At 42.7% G+C, this 18,718-nt stretch overlaps 1 protein-coding gene across 9 annotated transcripts in view; it reads right to left on the bottom strand.

The window, feature by feature from the left end:
* Window positions 1-18,718, bottom strand: part of unm_hu7910 (un-named hu7910) — a 58,260-nt gene continuing 39,542 nt past the window's right edge. For 3 of the 9 annotated variants that reach the window (XM_036516878.1, XM_036516867.1, XM_036516913.1), the window contains 12 exons: window positions 16,642-16,683; window positions 11,436-11,521; window positions 10,936-11,022; window positions 10,292-10,442; window positions 9,448-9,584; window positions 8,731-8,829; window positions 8,047-8,136; window positions 7,574-7,711; window positions 4,370-4,505; window positions 2,810-2,901; window positions 2,226-2,359; window positions 2-1,339 (listed from right to left, as the gene is read on the bottom strand). In XM_036516878.1, the coding sequence (XP_036372771.1) occupies window positions 1,189-1,339; window positions 2,226-2,359; window positions 2,810-2,901; window positions 4,370-4,505; window positions 7,574-7,711; window positions 8,047-8,136; window positions 8,731-8,829; window positions 9,448-9,584; window positions 10,292-10,442; window positions 10,936-11,022; window positions 11,436-11,521; window positions 16,642-16,683 (1,343 nt within the window). In that variant the 3' untranslated portion in view covers window positions 2-1,188. Of the gene's footprint in view, window positions 1,340-2,225; window positions 2,360-2,809; window positions 2,902-4,369; window positions 4,506-7,573; window positions 7,712-8,046; window positions 8,137-8,730; window positions 8,830-9,447; window positions 9,585-10,291; window positions 10,443-10,935; window positions 11,023-11,435; window positions 11,522-16,641; window positions 16,684-18,718 lie in introns of all 9 variants that reach the window. The other 6 variants (XM_036516859.1, XM_036516871.1, XM_036516904.1 and 3 more) reach the window with 4 other exon arrangements.

Here is an 18,718-nt window from a genome sequence, read left to right as displayed (position 1 = left end):
AGACCAAGAAAAAAAGGCACAAATGATACCTACAATATATGGATCTGAAATGAATGTCTCTCACACACACGTTTTTTTGGCATGATGACCACTGAAGGGAAACCCACGCTGCACACTGCAACCTCCCTTAGCAGTACCTGTGTGACTTGTAGCTTTTATTCTCTTGTTAAAATAATGAATCAAAACATGGAAAGTGCCCTGCTATTGAAATGACTCGGAAGTAAACAAAGTAATTTCTCATCTATTCAAGACCCTTTAAGTAGTGTTTTTTTTCCCCTAACACAAAAGGCATACTGTACATCTCCATAAATGGTACAGCATGATCTTTGCAAGAAAGGAAGGTACACGAGTACAAATTTGCCCATGACAGAAGCAAGTGGTCCCTGTTTAGGAAGAATGTCTTTAAAAACGGTAATGAATTCCTTCATGGTAACTGTGGTAGAGCAGTGATCTAGTTTTATGTCACAATGGAATCGCACAAAGCATGGCACTAGCAAATTTACACATTTCAGACACCGTTTACACCCTTTGATTCCACCTTACATGCTGCAGTATTTTGTGGACAGTTAAAAAGCTCTGACATGAACAACTAAAAGCCCAATTAGTCAGAAAATAGAGCCAAGCCATAATTGTAGCTGATAAACAGTTTTACACTTCTGGGATGCTTTCAGTGATTTTAACAGTGCGAACAGCAGCAGGACCAGGGGAGGTGCAATGCTCTACAGCTCAAGGCAGCAAGAGGCCCTCAATTGTCTTAGCAGCATCTGTTTTGGAAGGTGCACTGTGAAATTTGTACCAAAAAAAAAAAAACAAAACAATACCTGACAGTCAAGTGTGTTCTCTCACTGAAAGCAGAAATGACATTCTCCCATCCTTGCTTGGGCTTCAGTGGGTAATCTGAAATTCGTGTAACCTCCTTTGTAAATCACCTCTTCCTTTTTTGAGTACCACCAATAACAGTCAATAAGTGAAGCTGTCAGTGTAGAACCTGTCAGGATTTTACACCAGCTTCAGCTAACTCCCCCCAAAAAGCTAAAAAACTAACCATACTCCAGTCCCTTTGACCCCCCTGTGTAATAACTGGAATGGCTGTTCTTTAAGAGTGTGAAGTAACAGCCACAACAGTAGTGTCTGTGATTGTGGTTGTAAGGGCACTGCTCAGGGACCTGGCAGTGCCAATCCAACCCTTTATATGGGCGACAGCGTCTGCCTCTGGTACTGGGTCAGTTCCGGATGCCACACGTCCACGATGAAGATGAGCCGGTAGCTGTCCGCCTCCTGCCAGACCTCGTGCTCGAAGGAGTCGTCAAAGATCAGCACCTTCCCTTCCTCCCAGACCCTGCGAGAACAGCACACGTGATAAAGGACGTTATCAACTCTGTAACAATGTAACTCACAAATCTCACCCCCGTCTTGGGGAAAAAAAAAGAACGCTCTGCCTCAGATAATGCGAAAAGATGTTTCCAATTGTCGTCAGCCCTGGCTGCTGCATCATAACTCAAGCCTCAATGATGAATAAATATGGAGAGATCTTTCTTAGAGTGATGCCACGGAGAGAGCAACGAACGGCTTGGGTACTGAGTCATTTGTTAACGAGAGAGAGAAAACGGGAAGCTCTTCTCTGCGGAGGCAGGCAAGGATTTATGGCTGTGCGTTATCAAGCGTCAGTGAGGCGGCGGGCTCTGAGGCGATTCATTATGGGACGACAGGATGACCCCCTTTCACATCAAAGGAACGAGAGTGTGTGCCAGGCCACATCTTTAAAAATAATCCCCAGGCCTTCATTTTTTTCCCCTTCTAAAAATACAAGCCACAGACTTCCCCTGACACATAGAAAACGGTAAGCATTATATCATTAAATTAAGATTAAGTTTTATCCTCGTCTGACTACATCGGTCAATGTTACAACCACTGTAGGTTAATGCAAACTTAAGTCTTGACATAAAATGTAATCTTGAGGCACAGGACTGTAGGGGATTCCGAAATTCTATGACAAAGGTACTAATGTGACATTTAATATTAAAAATGTGAATGATTTTCAACAAATGAGGAAAGACATGATATTCAAAGTTTCCTGAATTTGAATAGTATTTTATTATTAACTCTGGGCTATGGTGTAGACTTACCACACATACTTATATATGCCTTTTTGTAAACTAGTCTTGACAATAATGTCTACCTAATAAATTAATGCATAATAGCATGTGTTGCTCGGCTGGGCTCACCTGGTGTCATTGGTACATCGGATCCTGCAGCCCTCCTTAGGGATGACCAGGCCCAGGTGCATGCGCAGCCTGCAGTTGGTGGGTCCGGTGTGGGGCCACACGTGGGTACCCGGCTGCATTACGGAGTACTTGATCTGCAAGGACAGAGAGAAAAGATTGGGAAGGCCACCCCCATTCCTCCAGAGGACCACTGGCCACATCAACACTCACCCACTATCCCTGTGACACCCACGTCCAACACTTTCACTGACTGTGTTGATAGAGCAGGCTTACACTGCAAGGGTGAACACTGATGCAAATGGTTCAGCACTGTATTTTTTAAGGACGGGTGGCACTCCTCAAAAACGTCCTTACCCTGGCAGAAAACGTATCCTACGGTATAACTCTTCCTGCGCTGAGGCACTTTGATCGGTACAATTTCCCCTGACCATTTATCTGTTTTATGAGGCTGCCGGGGACTCTCTAGTGCCTCTGCCCTCCCCTGGCTGGAGGGAGACGCTCGCTGTGAGTGATAAGGGAAACGAAGGATCGCCGGCTCGTTTTGGCAGAGCGACAAAGGGGCCATTAGCCGTTGCGTGACGCACCTGTCCACGCTTGCAGCCAGTGGCCTCTGGGTAGCGCTCCAGCAGCGCGCAGGTCTTGGGCACGCTGCGGCAGGAATTTTCCACCTTCTTACCTGAGGGAGAGAGGCAGAGGCTGGCAGGCTGACACGGCCATGCGGAGGGTGACAGACCGCATTTACATTGTACGGTCGCTGTAAGGGCCGGGATGTTGAGGAGAGCTGAGAGACACCAATTAGAGGAGTACGGAATGAAGTGAGAGGTGGAGGGTGCGAGGAGGCTACAGCTTGAGGGGTTTTCCTCACATCACCACATCACTGTGGTGGAACTGGCAAGTATTTCATTTGTACATCCAGTTGTAATTTGGAATAGATTTCATACATATCAAACAAATAATGAACAGATCCACTGTTGTAGATACAAATTGAGACAATTTAAACATAGTCATTTAAGATGGCAGTCCGTAAGGGACAAACAAAGAATAACCTGACAATTTTATCACCGAGGGTAAAACACTGGAAAACAACACAGCCAGCTGGAATGCTCCTTTCTGTTTGATAAACACTGACAGGAATCCAAGGAAATTTGATTACACATGGAAATACATCACATCATGCTATTAATTAACTGTGATGAATTTCAGCTCAAATGTGCTGTTCTCTGTGGTCTTGCATCTGTTCTATGCATGAAATGTAATGCTTGGTAGAAACCCATGGAAGCATTCAGGTGTATGTCTTATTAAAAAAGAAAGATAAAAACAGTATACTAAAACGCAGTCAATACATCAGAGAGGCTATGTGGTTTGTATTCGGTTTGCTTCTAACATTACAAGGGGATGGACTAACATCTAACATGCTCTTCTCCACAGAGGAGTCAAAGGCCCATGACCATTGTACTAAACAGCTTAAATACACCTAACGCACTGCAGTACAGTGCATTTTCCTGGATAACACACACACACACACACACACACACACACACACACACACAATATATATTACATTGTGTGTATTGTAATAATATCTATTATATATTACAATATATTATATACATAAATCACAATATAATATATAAAATATTTGTAATAACCTTTTTAATGTGGTATGTGGTCTCCTTAATCTTCGATATCACAGGTGTTTTCAAGATGCACAAAGAAGCTCATTTGTGTTTAATGTACGTAATAAATCACTCCACTGCGCCAGGTTCCTTTAATAGCAGCCTTTTCTGCCTGCCAATTAAGACCACTCGGGGCTCATTGGAAGCAGCGGTATCCATGGTTTTGACCCCTGCCTGAAGGGCAAACAAATGTATGTGGCACGGGTGGCTGCGCGGTGGAAATGCCTCTACTGTTAGGATGAGTATGTAGAGGGTAGCCTATCGCCTCTAATCCAATAACGGAGGCGTGAATATTCGGAGTGGAAATTCCCCACAGCAGTGTGAATATACGTGCGCATAATGGGTGTGATAGTGATAGTACGAGCGTGAAACGCATCACAGCCAGAGCGTGGACACCGCCTCAGGGCGTGCGACCAGGCCTGGGTCTCGCCTCTGTAGTATGTCAGACCGTTGGATGCTCGACGGTACCTTGCTGCCAGAGAGTGAACTGGCCCCACTCTCCCTTCTCTCTCAGGTTCTCATCCTCAGGTACGAAGAGCCCCCTGGTGGTGTCCATCAATGAGAGAGCCTCGTCCCTGATGGTCTTCCAGTTCCTCTCTAGAGTCTGTCAGAGGGACAGGAATACACGTACACATGCGTGCACGTGCACGCGCACACGCACACGCACACACACACACGCACGCACACACACGCACGCACGCACACACACGCACGCACGCACACACAGACACACAGTGTCAGCATACTTTTTGTGCCTTAAAATGGTTCAACATCCCCTCTCTAGTCTATGAGAGTGACAGGATCATTAAGCCAAGTTTCAAATCTTACAGATTTAATTGTTTTACAATGGCGGGAAGAGCTTTAAGTGGGAAATACAATGATTGAGATTATCAAAGGTTGTACGGTGAGATACGGTGAACATTCATTTTGCCGCTGGAAAGAGCTATCTTGAGAGGCAGCTGATTAAAATACATGAAAAGTTCCTGAGAATGGCATCAGAACAATATTCTCTGAAAGAACATAAATCTTAGAGAATAATTCTGAATGTTATCCATTATCATGCGACAGTGCACGGTAATGACCTTTACGAAACAGCATGATGCCATTCATCTTTACCGTGTGGGAGAGAAATGAATGTTCTGCACTCGGTGTCTGCGGTAACAGTGAGTCACAAATTTCCAGATGGTTCCATACGGACATTAAAGAGCAGCCTCTTTATGTTCCAGTACCGCCGTGCTGCCCCTCTTCTCGGGAGCAGTACGCTCGCGCTGTTTTGATGGCTAATCCTCCCTCCATTATTTCAGCATTGCGTCGTGCCAGGAGACTGATGGGAGAGGACAGCTCCCAGGGAGCGTGAGCAGCCACTCTGTCAGGCCCACCCCAAATGAACAAACGCTATCAAAATAAAAGTGAGGACGGAGGCCTGCTATTGTTGAGCGGCTTTGCTGATATCTCTGCCATTCAGCGGATGGCCCGAGTCCATGCCATTACGGAGGCTGCACCAGCGGCTGGCTCTGAAACACGGGGACGGCGCATGCCGTGTGAGCACCGGCCCACTTCGGCACTTGAGATCAGATTCGCGTTTACTCGTTTACCCTCTCGTTTTCTTTTCTTACAGGCTTGGCTGTGGGAAAATTGAGATAGGGCTCAACACACCGCACAGCAGGGGTGGCTATTGATGAATATATGTGAATGTCAATTTCACATTTTACCAATAATGGCAAGGGACACTTAGTGTGTGACAAGTAACGCACTCCTCAATTGACTTCCTCAGACGCCATTATAGTTTCGGTGCTCTGTGATGACCCAAAATGCACTGCTATAGCAGTGACAGAAATCAGATGGAAAGTTCCCTGCTTGCTGTTAATCTGCTTTGAAGCAGGAGTTTTTTTTTTTTTTTTGCTTTACCCAGTATGAGGCAGAGATCCAGCCAGACTTCAGTATTATAGGGCAGCCAGTGCCATTTGAGTGGGACTAGTTCCTCAGCTCAGGGCCATCAGACAGCAGAGGATTACTACAAATCTCTGACAGACAGATACCAAAGTCTGGCCATAAGGCCTGCTGAAACTACTTACTGACTGACCAGTACAAAGATCTAGCAAACTAATGACAATGTGTTTGCACTACTTGTAATACTTAAAGTCATTCCAGTTCAAGGGGAAAAAGTTACAAACCACTGATTCTGTGTGCTTATAGTGATGTATTTTTAAATGAAACAGCACAAATCCCAATGGGTTGAGAAGGATTGGGTTTCTGGGGCACACCAGGGTTTCAGCTGAATTCTAATTTAATTTACTTGTGTGATTACACACATCCTTATCACGGAGGATGAAGTGCTATTGGCTCCCCACAAAAGGCACAAGTAAATTCCTCTATAAAAGTTACTTCTGTGCAAAAGCTCATGAACAAGTCTATGGGTGGATTCACACTTGTCTTGCAGAGAACCTACCAGCACATTTCAGAAAAAAACAAAGGTCTTTCACTGTTTTTGTCTTATTTACCATACAATTTTCCAATAAAGTCTGATATGGTATTTCAGAATGAAAGCACATGGAAAATAATGTTCCTTACAGTAGTGTGTGACTGAAAATGCTGACAATCATGAGGAAAAGATTAAAACATGAGAGAAACAGTCTACTTCTAGCTTTGTCTTTTGCCTACAATATGTTGGGTCTTCACTGTTGGTGCGGGAAGGGATCTGGCATACATCCACGAAGCACAATGTCACTTTTACTCGGCAGTGACTCAATTACGTGCCAGAAAGTAAACCTGTGCGACTTCATAGCTTTTTGAAAGTGGTTCCTGCAAAGATACAGCCAGCCCTCAGCTTTACAACAGTCTGGTCTACAGAGACGAGCGCTTCAAAGACTCATAAAAATGTCATCATTAAATGTTTTTCGACACAAAATCTGGATTTACAATGTTTAGAGAGGTGAGAATTTGAATGAAGCCAACAAAGAAGTAAAATTAAGTAATCAACTGCAGGAAACAAAATGTTTGTTTTAGTTTCTTGTGTTGTCTTATTTCAGTTTGTTTTCATTTCAGTGGGTGTGTGAGGAGCAGAAGAAGATTTATTTATTTTATCCTTTGTGTCTGTGTGCTGTCTGGCTCGCCCTGTCAAATGCTGGCTGGAAGGCCGTGATTTGGCTCTTGCAAATTCCTGAACCGTGGCGCAATGTGTGTCACAATGCTGAACACTGCACTCCATTTTTCCATTTCCAAGTATATTTAAATACTTGGATATTTAAATAAAATAAAATAAATAAAACATTACTGACAGCTTATGAATATTTGACTTAACCTTTTCATGAAAAATTCAATTTCCAAAGCAACTGCCACTTTTCTATAACATTGTGTCTATGGGGAAATAAATTTCTGGGGTTTCCAGGAACACACTATGTTGTAAAGGGAGACTGCCTGTATATATTATGACATTATTTAAAGAATATCTAACTCTTTCATTTCAAGGGTAGCAAAATGTATGCAGCTACATCCAAAGAAGAGATAAGAAACTGGAAGTGTGAAATACTAGTAAGTACCAGTAAGTACAATCTTTCCTTGATGTGATATCTGACATCTTAAGCAAATCGAAACTGTTTTATTTTTATAGTCCAAATAAAGTCTTGCAAGCGATGGTCATTAAACACAGAGGTTCATGTCATATTTGTGTACCTTAACGAGATCAGTGTAGCTGGTCTCTTTGGCCGTCCACCACGGCTGCGCCTTCAGCCCGTCCACGTTATATAGCGATCGCTGCCACACCGATGCAAAGTGTCCCCTTTTGTGTCCCAGTTCATACCACTTGTAGGCCTGGAGGGGACATCAAGCAGTCATTAGTACTCCACAGCAGGCAGATGGTTCAGCTCCTGAGGAGGCACATGTCAGAGGTGATGCTGCAGTGCAGGCCTCCCAGAGAGCGCCCTCTGCTGGGGCATAGATTTACAGAGGCCAGCACAGCACACGGCTGCCAAGCCAGGAGTAATGGACCCTCTTAACCCACCAAGGCTTTCATCATCCTCCCTGCCACATGTGACATTTACCCACAACACCCTGAATCGCTCCATCCTTTTAAATCACTTGGATCACGGCAGACATGAGGCTATGATAAAGAGGAAGGCATCCCATAATACTCCGTCGGAACTCACGCTGTCGTCTCCGACTCTCTGCAGCGCGTCACCCAGATGGAAGTAAAATCGCCCATCATCGGTGCCCTGGTGCCCCGACTCCAGTCCTTCCTGGAAAAGATGCAGTGATGTGTAAACACATCTGTTTCCATGAACTTTCCATATCGAACACAAAATAAATATGCACACCTTCCATTTATTACTGACCTGTATTTCTCAATGGTGTTTCATTGTAGAAAAACACAACAGGACGTCATACAAATGTTACACATTTCTGAAGGAGTATTGAACCAAGCATTTGTTAATTGGTTACTGTAATGGTTAATAGATCCTATGTTTACATAATACATAATAAAAGCTATTTCATAATGAGTAATTGTATGTAATTGAAAAATGCTCTTTGTTCTGCATGACATTCTGCTTACATTGTGGGGTCAGAATAGGTACAAATGTATCCAGCTAATTAAACACTTAGATGCAATTAAGCCACTGAGAAATTGGCTGGTGGAAACACCAGCCAATCCCTGCAGGAGCCGGCTCTAACGGCCCTTAGTCTTTAGCGACAGAAACCGCTACGAGCGCAATTTCACTGCAGACGACTGAACGGCAGTCAGCAGGGAAATAGCTTTTAGAGCAGCACCCAGCACGGCCCCTGGGCCACGTTACAAATGCGAAAGCACGGTTCATTTCTCACATGCGACTCACCCTGAGGAATGGGATGCTTTCAGCTATCATATTTTCCGACTTGAGGATGAAGCCGTAGTGAACTTTGGCAAAGCCATCATCTGGAGCCATGGCCAAGACCTGCCGGGGGGTGGGGGGGTGAGGAAATTAAAAAAAAAAAAAAAAAAAAAGAACCAGGCAATTGATAATGGATTAATGGCACTAAATGAATGTCACCAGGACGACAGCACATCCTGCACCTCAGATAACAGCATGTCAATTTATGGACGGGCTCCACACAGACCGATAATGGTGCAATGTCAAAATAGAAAAAAGACAGTGTGTGTTCAGCATGCTTGTTGAGCGCACAGACTCAGCCTTGGGCTAAATGTAATATGAACAGGAAAGGCCACACCTTAAGTATTCTGTGTCCCTGGAAATGCTGTGTCTGGCATTGCACCCATTTAAAAACACCTCCATAATTTACACCAGAACCAGTGAAGTTCCCTTGGTTTTCTGGGGTCATGTGACAGGCCTGTAGGATCCAAAGGACTTCTGAAGCTATCCCTGGAGCTTAACTGTGCTCTACAGCATTTTGAACTTTACAAACCAGGTAACAGAGGGTCCACCCCAATCTGAACTGCTTGACTGTTATTCAATTTGCCTTTTTCAAAGACAAAAGGGAATGTATAAAGTACTTATGTTTTCTACTCAGGAATGTATAAATTATATATGCATAAACCAAACCAAGCCGCACACCTCCTCATACACTTTCTTTGCACTCTTGTTGTCTCCCAGGAGCAAGTATCCCACTCCAAGGTCATTCTTCAGGGAAACGTCTTCTGGAAAAATCTGCACCAATTTCTCCAGGGTCACCAAAGCTCCACGCATACGACCTTCAGATGACACAAGGACTTAGTCAATGGAAAATACCAGCTCACTCTGTCCTGCTTGATAAAAGCCATTAACAAAATGCTGTGAACATTAAAATCAAATTCCATTTTAATCCAGCTATATTCAACCAGGTGTTTCAGATGAGAGTGAGATTTTTATTGTAAAATATGCTGCCAAATGAGGATTGTGACTTCTGAAAAGGGTGTTGACCATGAGAAACCAGATGGTCATTAAAGCGAATGATCAGTGCAGTTAATGTATTCATTTCCCAGTATCGGTTAAAATGTAGCTTTGCTCCTCATAAATGTTTATACTTCTTGATCAGGTCCGGTGAGAAAGCCAGAGGCCTTCTGATTATCTTTCCACCTGAGCCCAAACTGAGACTATTGGACAATTATTGGCTTGACTGAATAGGTTGAACCCTTACCCAAAACCTTAAAGTCACAGAAATGTTAAACAGCACAAGCCGTACATCCAAAACTGACCTATGAAAATTAGTGCTGGTCCTATGCATAAGAAGTCTGTAACTAGAAGTGTTTGGCAACGATCTCCACCATTTTGTAACTTCTGCGATATAAATGTAACATAATGAGCCACTGCTTCCAAAGTTTAAGAATAATAAGAAAAGGGATGTGAGCAGAGGTTGGATGCAGGTATCATGTGGGCAGAGATCTTCCAGGAGGTGGATCAGATCGCTCGCTGCAGCTACCCAGGAACTGCTGCCTCTCAGCACGCCTCTTGAGTGTGGCTTTGACCAGGTCTGCGGGTGCGTTGGGCAGCTCGGCTGCCTCTCTGTAGGTGTTAATGGCCCTCAGCAGAATCTCGTTGCTACGCATCTTCTCTGCCAGGTCGTCCTCTGACTGCGTGAACATTACATTGCATTCATTAAGCAGACGCTCTTATCCAGAGCCACTACCAGCTCAAAATAACAGAAGTGTATCCATTTAAGCTGAATGAGCAACAATGTCAGACCAGTCTAAGCAACACTCCCAGACCAGTGAGTGTGAGCATAAGCATTCAAGCCTCACCACAAGTTAACTTGTGCAATCTGACTAAGAAAACATAACACTATTCAAGCCCTGAATGAACAGAATGTGTATCAAAACCTTGAGGTCAACCAGGCCTGAGAATGCCAAAGTTTGCAAGGCCATTTTTAAAATTTTAGCCATCATTTATTTTGGTAAGTATACAGTTAAGTGGTAAATTATGGAGAAATCAATAGGGTTCATTTCCCTCTGATAATATACACAGCTGACAATATAGCTGTCCACTTTTATGCAAGTTATAACGGCAGGACTGACAATGCAATGTGTGTGTGTGTGTGTGTGTGTGTGTGTGTCTATGTATGTTTACCTGTGCTTTGCCATAGCGGGATCTGGGACTCTGGGGATATCTCTGGACAAGGCTTTCAAAAGCACGCAGAGCCTCCTCAACTTTTCCCTAAGGTAAACAAAGCAAGCCAAAGAGCATTCACTTTTTTTCCCGTCTCCTTCCACAGACCTGTGCCTCACGGTGGGTGGGCACCAGGGAAAATGATTATTGCCGGGGGAGGGCTTTAGGAGGAGGGGATGGAGGCCGGGGCAGGGGAAGGAGAAGACAGCTGCTCATGAGTCATTGCACACAAATTTGGAATAATGTACTTAAATCTAGGTACAAAACAAATTCTCCCCATGCGAGTAGTGATGGATGGATATAGAAGGATGGAAAAACGCTAGATGGACAGTAGACTAAGACTAAGCTTGAGTCAGTGGAGGAAGACATTGATTATTAATTGAACCTAATATGTATTATGGTCTCATTAAGCCTGGGTCTTAATGGAACAGAACTTCATGACATCGCAATTCAGGCCGTACCTTTTTTCGAAGCTTCTCTGCCGCATCTATCTCAGCTTTGATGGTTTTATCAAACTTATTCAGCAGTTTGGGCTTCTTCTTCTTGGCTGAAATGGGGACAGACAGTCGACATAAGCAAAACTACGCCATCTGTAAAATTAATGCTTTCCTCCTGATCTTTAGAGAGCTGAGAGCCAAACCAAAGATTCCTCTGAACTAAGACAGCAAGGATATGCTACAGCGGTGTCTGGCAGTGATCTGTTCCATAAAAACAGACATGACGTTTTGGCAGGCGTTATACTACTGCAAAGAGGTCATTCACACATTCTGAGAGGAAGACAAGTGCTTATTCAGCAATAAAATGGCAATTTCACACAGTAGGAAGTATATTAGGGATGTACGTGTGACAGCACAGTGTGACAACTCTGTTGCTTGCGTTTTTTGTCATTACACTGGACAATTTTGGCCAGACTGAATGTTCTTTGCACTGAGTGCATTCTACACAATGTGAATATGAGCACAAATGTAATCCACCCTATGAACACTGCTATGAAAAAAAAAAGACCAAAAACAAAACTGAACAAAAATGAAACACCTGAGCGGTGTTTCATTTTTGAAACAAGAACATAAGACAAAACAAACTTCTAGCACGAATGAGCGCGTTCAGCTTTCTAGACAGCGTAATGCCTCAAAATGGCCTTCTCCTGTTTTAAATCCAGCCTGGCTAACACCAAAGTAAAAACCGACGGCAGGAAAAGATGATCCAGGCATTTGCCCTGTGATTCACTGAGGCCTCCAGCTCTTCTAGGATAAGCTAAAGCTATGAAACAGCATATGCGAAGTGCACTTCACGCCGAAGACGGTTTGTGCCTTAAGCGCTGTGAATAAAAATGGCTCCCATCTCCCTATCTGCACACATTACACAAATCACCCTGCATTATGCATCCGCGGGGCGAAGGCATCGTCAGCAACAGCCCAAGAATCATGTGGGAGAGCCTGCCTCCAAATGAACTTAACGCAAGTGATTAATGAGCTTGGACAGTATGTCAGAGAGAAGCTACAACGGCAAATATCCCTTCCAGAGAGAACCCCCTACTGGAGTGCGGTACCAGAATATTCGTCGTATAAAGACAAAGCACACTCCTTTGGAGAGCATTAAAATGTGTGAAAATTTTAAAAACCGGTGATGAAATCCTATCTGTATTCCAGCAGTTATCTCATAAATAGGTTCATTATTCATATCTAGTGGGCATGACTGTGATTTCCAACTGTAATAGACTTAAAACTGAGGGCTGTCAGCTCTAGAAAGGAAGAAAGGAAACACTATGATCACAGTTTGCCAGATTAAAAAAATACATGATTTTAGAATATATCACTGTATTCAAGATGGCCATTGGTCGGTCATGCTCCGCTACAGAAACATCTGCTTGAGAGCTCAGAGAGATCGATCCTTCCCCGCAAGAAGGCCTTTTAGCACTTGATCCCCCCCCCCCCGGCATAAAGCAAGAGGCAGCAAACCATGAAAAGAAGAGAAGGTGACCTATCGATCGCTGTGGAGAGCAGGCACAGCTCCACCACACGGCTCTGAGAGGGCACTGTGAGGGGATGGAGACGCCCCGCGTTAGCGCGCGGTCTGCGCGGGAGCGACAATGGGGACAGACAGATGCGCAGGCGGGGCCTCTGTGGGCCCATCTCCACTGTCCTCGCACCAACAGCAGCTGCTCTTTGGTAGGACGGCTTTAATAAATGATGACTTCCCTTCCCTGCGGGGGCCCTCAGTCCTGGCAGATGCACCCCCGTATGTTAAATAAAGAATATGGGCTCGTCACTTGCCATTCACATTTGGGTCATTATCGTCCATCAGGTAAATGGAATGGTTACGCTGCGCAAATTCATTAGGGGGCTTCTTCAGCCTCTCCTGTTCCTATGTTTGTGCTTAATTTGTTTATCGATTCTCAGGTGCTTAAGGTTTTTAGCAGCTTTCGGATGCGCCTGCCGTCATGATAACTTTTCCTTGCTTGGTTTGTTTTTTCTTTTCTTTTAATGGTCACTCAATTAAATCTCTCTTCTTGGGAATAACTGTGACCAGGCTGTGTTTATGGGTGAAAGGGGATCAACCAATTTGTCTGTCTGTGCGTATATACAGTTTACTCCAACTCTAGTGCAAGAATCAGATTTTACAACAAAAAACATAATAATGAATGGAAGCAAAGTTACACAAATTCATTATTCATGGGAAAACACCACGCTTCTTTCTCGCTGCAGACTGGATCACACCAGGACATCATCAATTATACATACTGTATACACAATGGAAAAATCCAATTACTTACACTGTGTCTTGCTCTTCATTACCTTACAATAAGATTTACCATCTGTGAAGAGACCCCTCTGTCTCTCCGGCAAAACTGATTTGTATCAAATTGCATTCTGTATCAATATTCCCTGACTTTTAAGTAGTCCATGAATAAAGGTGTGGCTCCTGTCAGTCACCCTGTTCTAATGAGACATAATAATATATATTTATATTAACATTATCTCTGTACACAGCAATATTTCTACTGATTAAAATCAGAAATGTGATAAAAAATCATCACTTGTCCAGATGAGAACCTTACAAGATCTGGCTTCCTGTCGCTGCCAGGATCAGATTCAAGACCCTGACCCTCGCCTTCTCTGCAAGGACAGCCCCTACCTACCTCCAAGAACTCATCCAGCCCTACACACCAGCCCGACCCCTGCGCTCAGCACCAACTGGACGCCTCGCTCCTTGCATGGTCAAGGCAGGAGGTACTCGTTCTGCTAGAGAACGGCGTTTCACCTACATCGCTTCCCAGTGGTGGAACGAACTCCCCTGTCCTGCTACGGACAGCTCCATCACCCCATTCCTTCAGACGGGGTCTGAAGACGCATCTCTTCAGACTGTACCTGAACTGACCGAGCACACAATTGCTGCCCCCCCAATCAGTGCTGTTGTAAATTGCTGTGTGCTTTTTGAATTGTTTCTTGTCGCCGCCTTTACTCGGACACTCATTGCGCTGTTTGAAGTTTGCCCTATACGCTGTAGTTGTACAAATCAGACAGTACTGTGTCCTCAAACAGACCTTGCTCTCAGCTGAGAACTACTGTCTCATTGTGGAACTGTACACATCGTGTCCCCGTACTGTCGCTATACTTACTGTATGCACTTTTGTTCGTCGCTTTGGATAAAAGCGTCTGCTAAATAAATAAATGTAAACGTAAATGTAAGATATAGCTGTAATCACAGCCATTCAAAGAAAAGTATCTTCCCTAACAAAAAACCTTAAGAGTCTTGCTGAATGAGTCCTGCAAATGTTCTTCTCAAAAGCCTGCACACAGGATTGCGCATGGACACTGCCCTGCTTCACAAATATACACAACAGCAGCACAGTGCTACAGCACCCCATTCAGAACAAATACATTTTAACTGCCTGACTATGAAGTGATGCCATAACTTAAAATGCAAGGACTGCCATTTAGAATCAGTCTACACCTAATGTCACCAGTTATTTCGCTGACACCATACATTTCTGGCAAGTCTATACACTAAACATTGCTCAGTATATATTATTTGACTTCTGACACATGAGGGAAAACAGCCCTCCCACACAAGATGAGTAAGCATAGTTTTAGGACCATGACTGCAGTCAGTCTCTTCATCCTTGATATCCTTGTTTTGAGCCTTAAAGACATGAATAATGCAAATGTCTGACAATGGAATGCACTTATTACATACTCTTGTTATTCTGTCACCAGACTGCTATATGGTGCTAGATCCAGTTAGAGAAAAGGATACTGAAGTTAGAGAAAAGAATACTTAATTGTATTCTAAAAGAGGTTAGTAGACACAGCTACTACCTCCTTGGTTAATCAACGAATGTTTTATTACACAAACAAAGACAGTAAAAAAAGAACAACCCTGCAAAATAATAATTTCAGGCTACAGATACTGAAAAATGAGATCAATTCTTGCATTAAGGAGTAAATGTTAAGAAAACACTAGTATTTTTAAATAAAAATGCTCATGGACATAGATGTTTTAATTAGTGTTAGTATGTGCCCAGGGACATTCTATAAGTAGTAAAAAAGTAAGGGAGTAATTAAAAACTAATCACAGGTGAAGAGATCAACAATAATGTCCCAGTATGTCTTCTTCTAATAGATGACAAATGATTTAACTGCCATTTGTCAGAGAGGAGAAGCACTTACGACTGTAACGCTAATGGAGCTTTTCAGACATGACAATTGAAGATTCCACCATAAAAGTAATTAATAGAGACAGAGCATTGCATTATGCACTTTTAAAATTATATGCTATCCTCCATTTCCCACACTCACACATTAAAAGATTTATTAAAAGTATAATTCCGATATGTCTGATTTCTTTGACAGGTGACTTTTATCTGTGCTTAGGAAAGTGTCTCCGAGTTGTCAGCTGAACAGGTCTCAGAGATGAACAGGTTTGACAGATGTCAAAGAACAATGTGACTTAGTACAGCCCCCTGGCGTTGAACCTTAAAAGTGCTGATTCTATCAAAAAAAAAAAATACACCCCATGGGAATTGTTTGATTGTATGTACCAATTATTTCTCTGCCTTTGAATTTAATTAGTAGCTTGTAGCATGATGTGTCCCATGACACACTCTTCCTAGGGTCTGTATTCAAATTAAACACTTGACTTACTCCTAAAATCTTAAAGTGATAGAGAACTCTACACTGGAAATAAATTTTAAGTGGCAAAAACAAAATAAGTCTCCCTGCTGATAGATTTTAAGAGAATAGCCCTTGGTCCTCAAAAAAAGTCATTTAACACTCATTTGGCCAAAGATCTGTTGTTCTTTGTTAATGCATCTGAGTAGGGTGCAAAAGATGCACATTAAGACCGGGGAGAGAATTAGGCCCTTAACAGCAGCTCTCCTGCCATGCTTAACGACATGATTAGAAGCCTCATAAAAGCGAGACAGACCTGAGCTGTGAGAAGACTGGAACACACATCTCCATTATCCAGCATTTATAATGTACAAAGGGCCTCTGTAGTGTCTGAGGTCAGACTGACCTAAAGGAAACATATTGTAAAAAGCACGCTCCAAGAGGCAAGCTCTTTTTTCAGAAGACGGTATACATGAGGAACCTTGGTGCCACCTGGAGGTTTTCAAAAGAACTGTTAAGTACTTTCATGGTTCTCTGTTAAAACAATACACTTTACCTTTCTCCTTTGGCTTCTCTTCCTGTTGCACGTCAGCTGTTCCTGTAAGACAGAAGGACACTGTGATACTGTGCACGAGACGAAGCAGTGCACGTATATGGAAATTGTCTTCATATATTCATACAGCTTCAGAATGTTTTCATTAACCATAAGAACATATCAGGAGAGTAGAACAATACTACATAATCGTGTACCTGCATCTCCACAGACAAATTCTCCTTGACTGCTTTGCACTTAAATAATGAATTATTGTGACAATGCTGCCAACTGTCTGACAAGAAATTTTAATGCACATGTCCAGTGTGAAAAGTAATACATATCATCCTTCATGTTAGCATCATTGACGATTTTAAAATATGAATAGGGTTTTATTGCAGCTAATGGAATAGATCAAATTGGTGGAATAGGTCAGGCAACACTAACCTTTGTATCAAGAGTGTGCACGTTGTGGATGAATGAACATGTTAACAGCATATGATCGACTGTTCTTCCTGAAGGACTGCCCTTGGGTGTTATAATCATTGACTGTAATAAGGGCATTTGGGATGTACTTGGTAACTATTTCAGTTACTTTCATGTCATTATAAACAAATGAAACCAAACATCTTGACTGAATTTCATAACATTTGTGTCTGGATGTGTGACTGTGGATGCCTCTCAAAAGAAATGGCACAAGGAGTTTGTCCCAAATCTTTATTTGCAGCCTCAAAACAGAAGATTTACAGAAGACTGTGGCAGCCATCAAAACTTCAAAGAATGCACTCTGACAATAATTTAAACCTGTTAACCTGTACAACAGGATTCAATATAAACCTCTGACAAAACAGTTTTACTGTGTAAGCTTCTGACAGAGCATGAACTGCAGAGAAAATAAATCCTTTGAGACTGTCCTAGTGTTATTGCTATCCGTGCAATGTTTCCCCCTTGAAGTACTGCATCATCCTGTCCCTAGCATCCACGATTCCACTGGTCACTTATGGCTTTTAAAATGTTAATACTTTTCTTATAAACCAGAACATTAAAAACATTTGCCTAAAAAGTGTCTTAAAAATATCTAGAACAAACCTACAAGCCTTGAATGGTTGTAGGATTATGTAAAATTATCACCACCTTTTGAATTCACATTAACTGTAAAAGTGTCAAAAGAGTAGAAAGACCCTCTAGTGTTATAGAAAAAGACAATATTCCAAAGAAACTACAGATTAAACTGCTTTTACAGATGTGCTCTCAAATAAAGAACTTTTTTCTTCCTCTCAGAAAGCTTTGTATTGCAGCATTTCCTTGTCTGTCATATCAAACATTTATCCTGGCAGGACCCAAATCACTTAACAGTACATTGACACAAAAGCAAAAGCGAGATTCTTTCCTTCAAAAGTGAACTTTTCCCCCCGTGTTTCATAACCATTTGTATAATTATACATATATTCAGAGCCACATTAAGCATGACACCAACACCATCGACAACAAAGACAGCACAAAAGCACAAAAAAGTTGTCCCAGAAATTCAAACAAATTCTGTCTCCATTTTAGAGTCATCAGGTCCATATCAAGGCTTTTCCACTGAGACTGCATCTCTTCTCTATTCGCTACACATTTTACAGTCTTTCACTTTTCAGATTTCTACCTGAAGGAACCAAAAGCAGGGGACAAATGTCATCTCACAGGTCTTGGACCAAACACAAATGGCAAAGGATCCTAAAGGCCTACTGTACTGTGCTGTAGTGTCTGAGAACAGGGACAGATGTACCGAGCACCATGACCCCTGTGAGCTTAATAAAACATTTTCAGAGTTTTGGAGCCACACAACTCGTTCATCTGTAAAACTACACAAGTTGCACAACACTGACATAGCCGTCAACTAAACCTGGATATCTTACACAGATTAAGCTCTAGACATAACAGGAAAAAATGGCAAAGACTAAGCTTGTACGTCACCCACAATGCTCAGTAACCACATCTGCTCATCTAAATACAAAACATGCTCCTATTTGCCCTGTCAAGGTTGAGCTCATTGAATCAAGGCGGCTTGCAGTTGTCAACAGAGGTTAACAAAGAGGTACGACGAGTCAAAAAATAC

The sequence above is a fragment of the Megalops cyprinoides genome, chromosome 2 (genome assembly GCF_013368585.1).
Source record: "Megalops cyprinoides isolate fMegCyp1 chromosome 2, fMegCyp1.pri, whole genome shotgun sequence".
NCBI lineage: Eukaryota > Metazoa > Chordata > Actinopteri > Elopiformes > Megalopidae > Megalops > Megalops cyprinoides.
The sequence above is the reverse complement of the archived record's forward strand: the minus strand, read 5'-3'. Positions and strand labels throughout refer to the sequence as shown.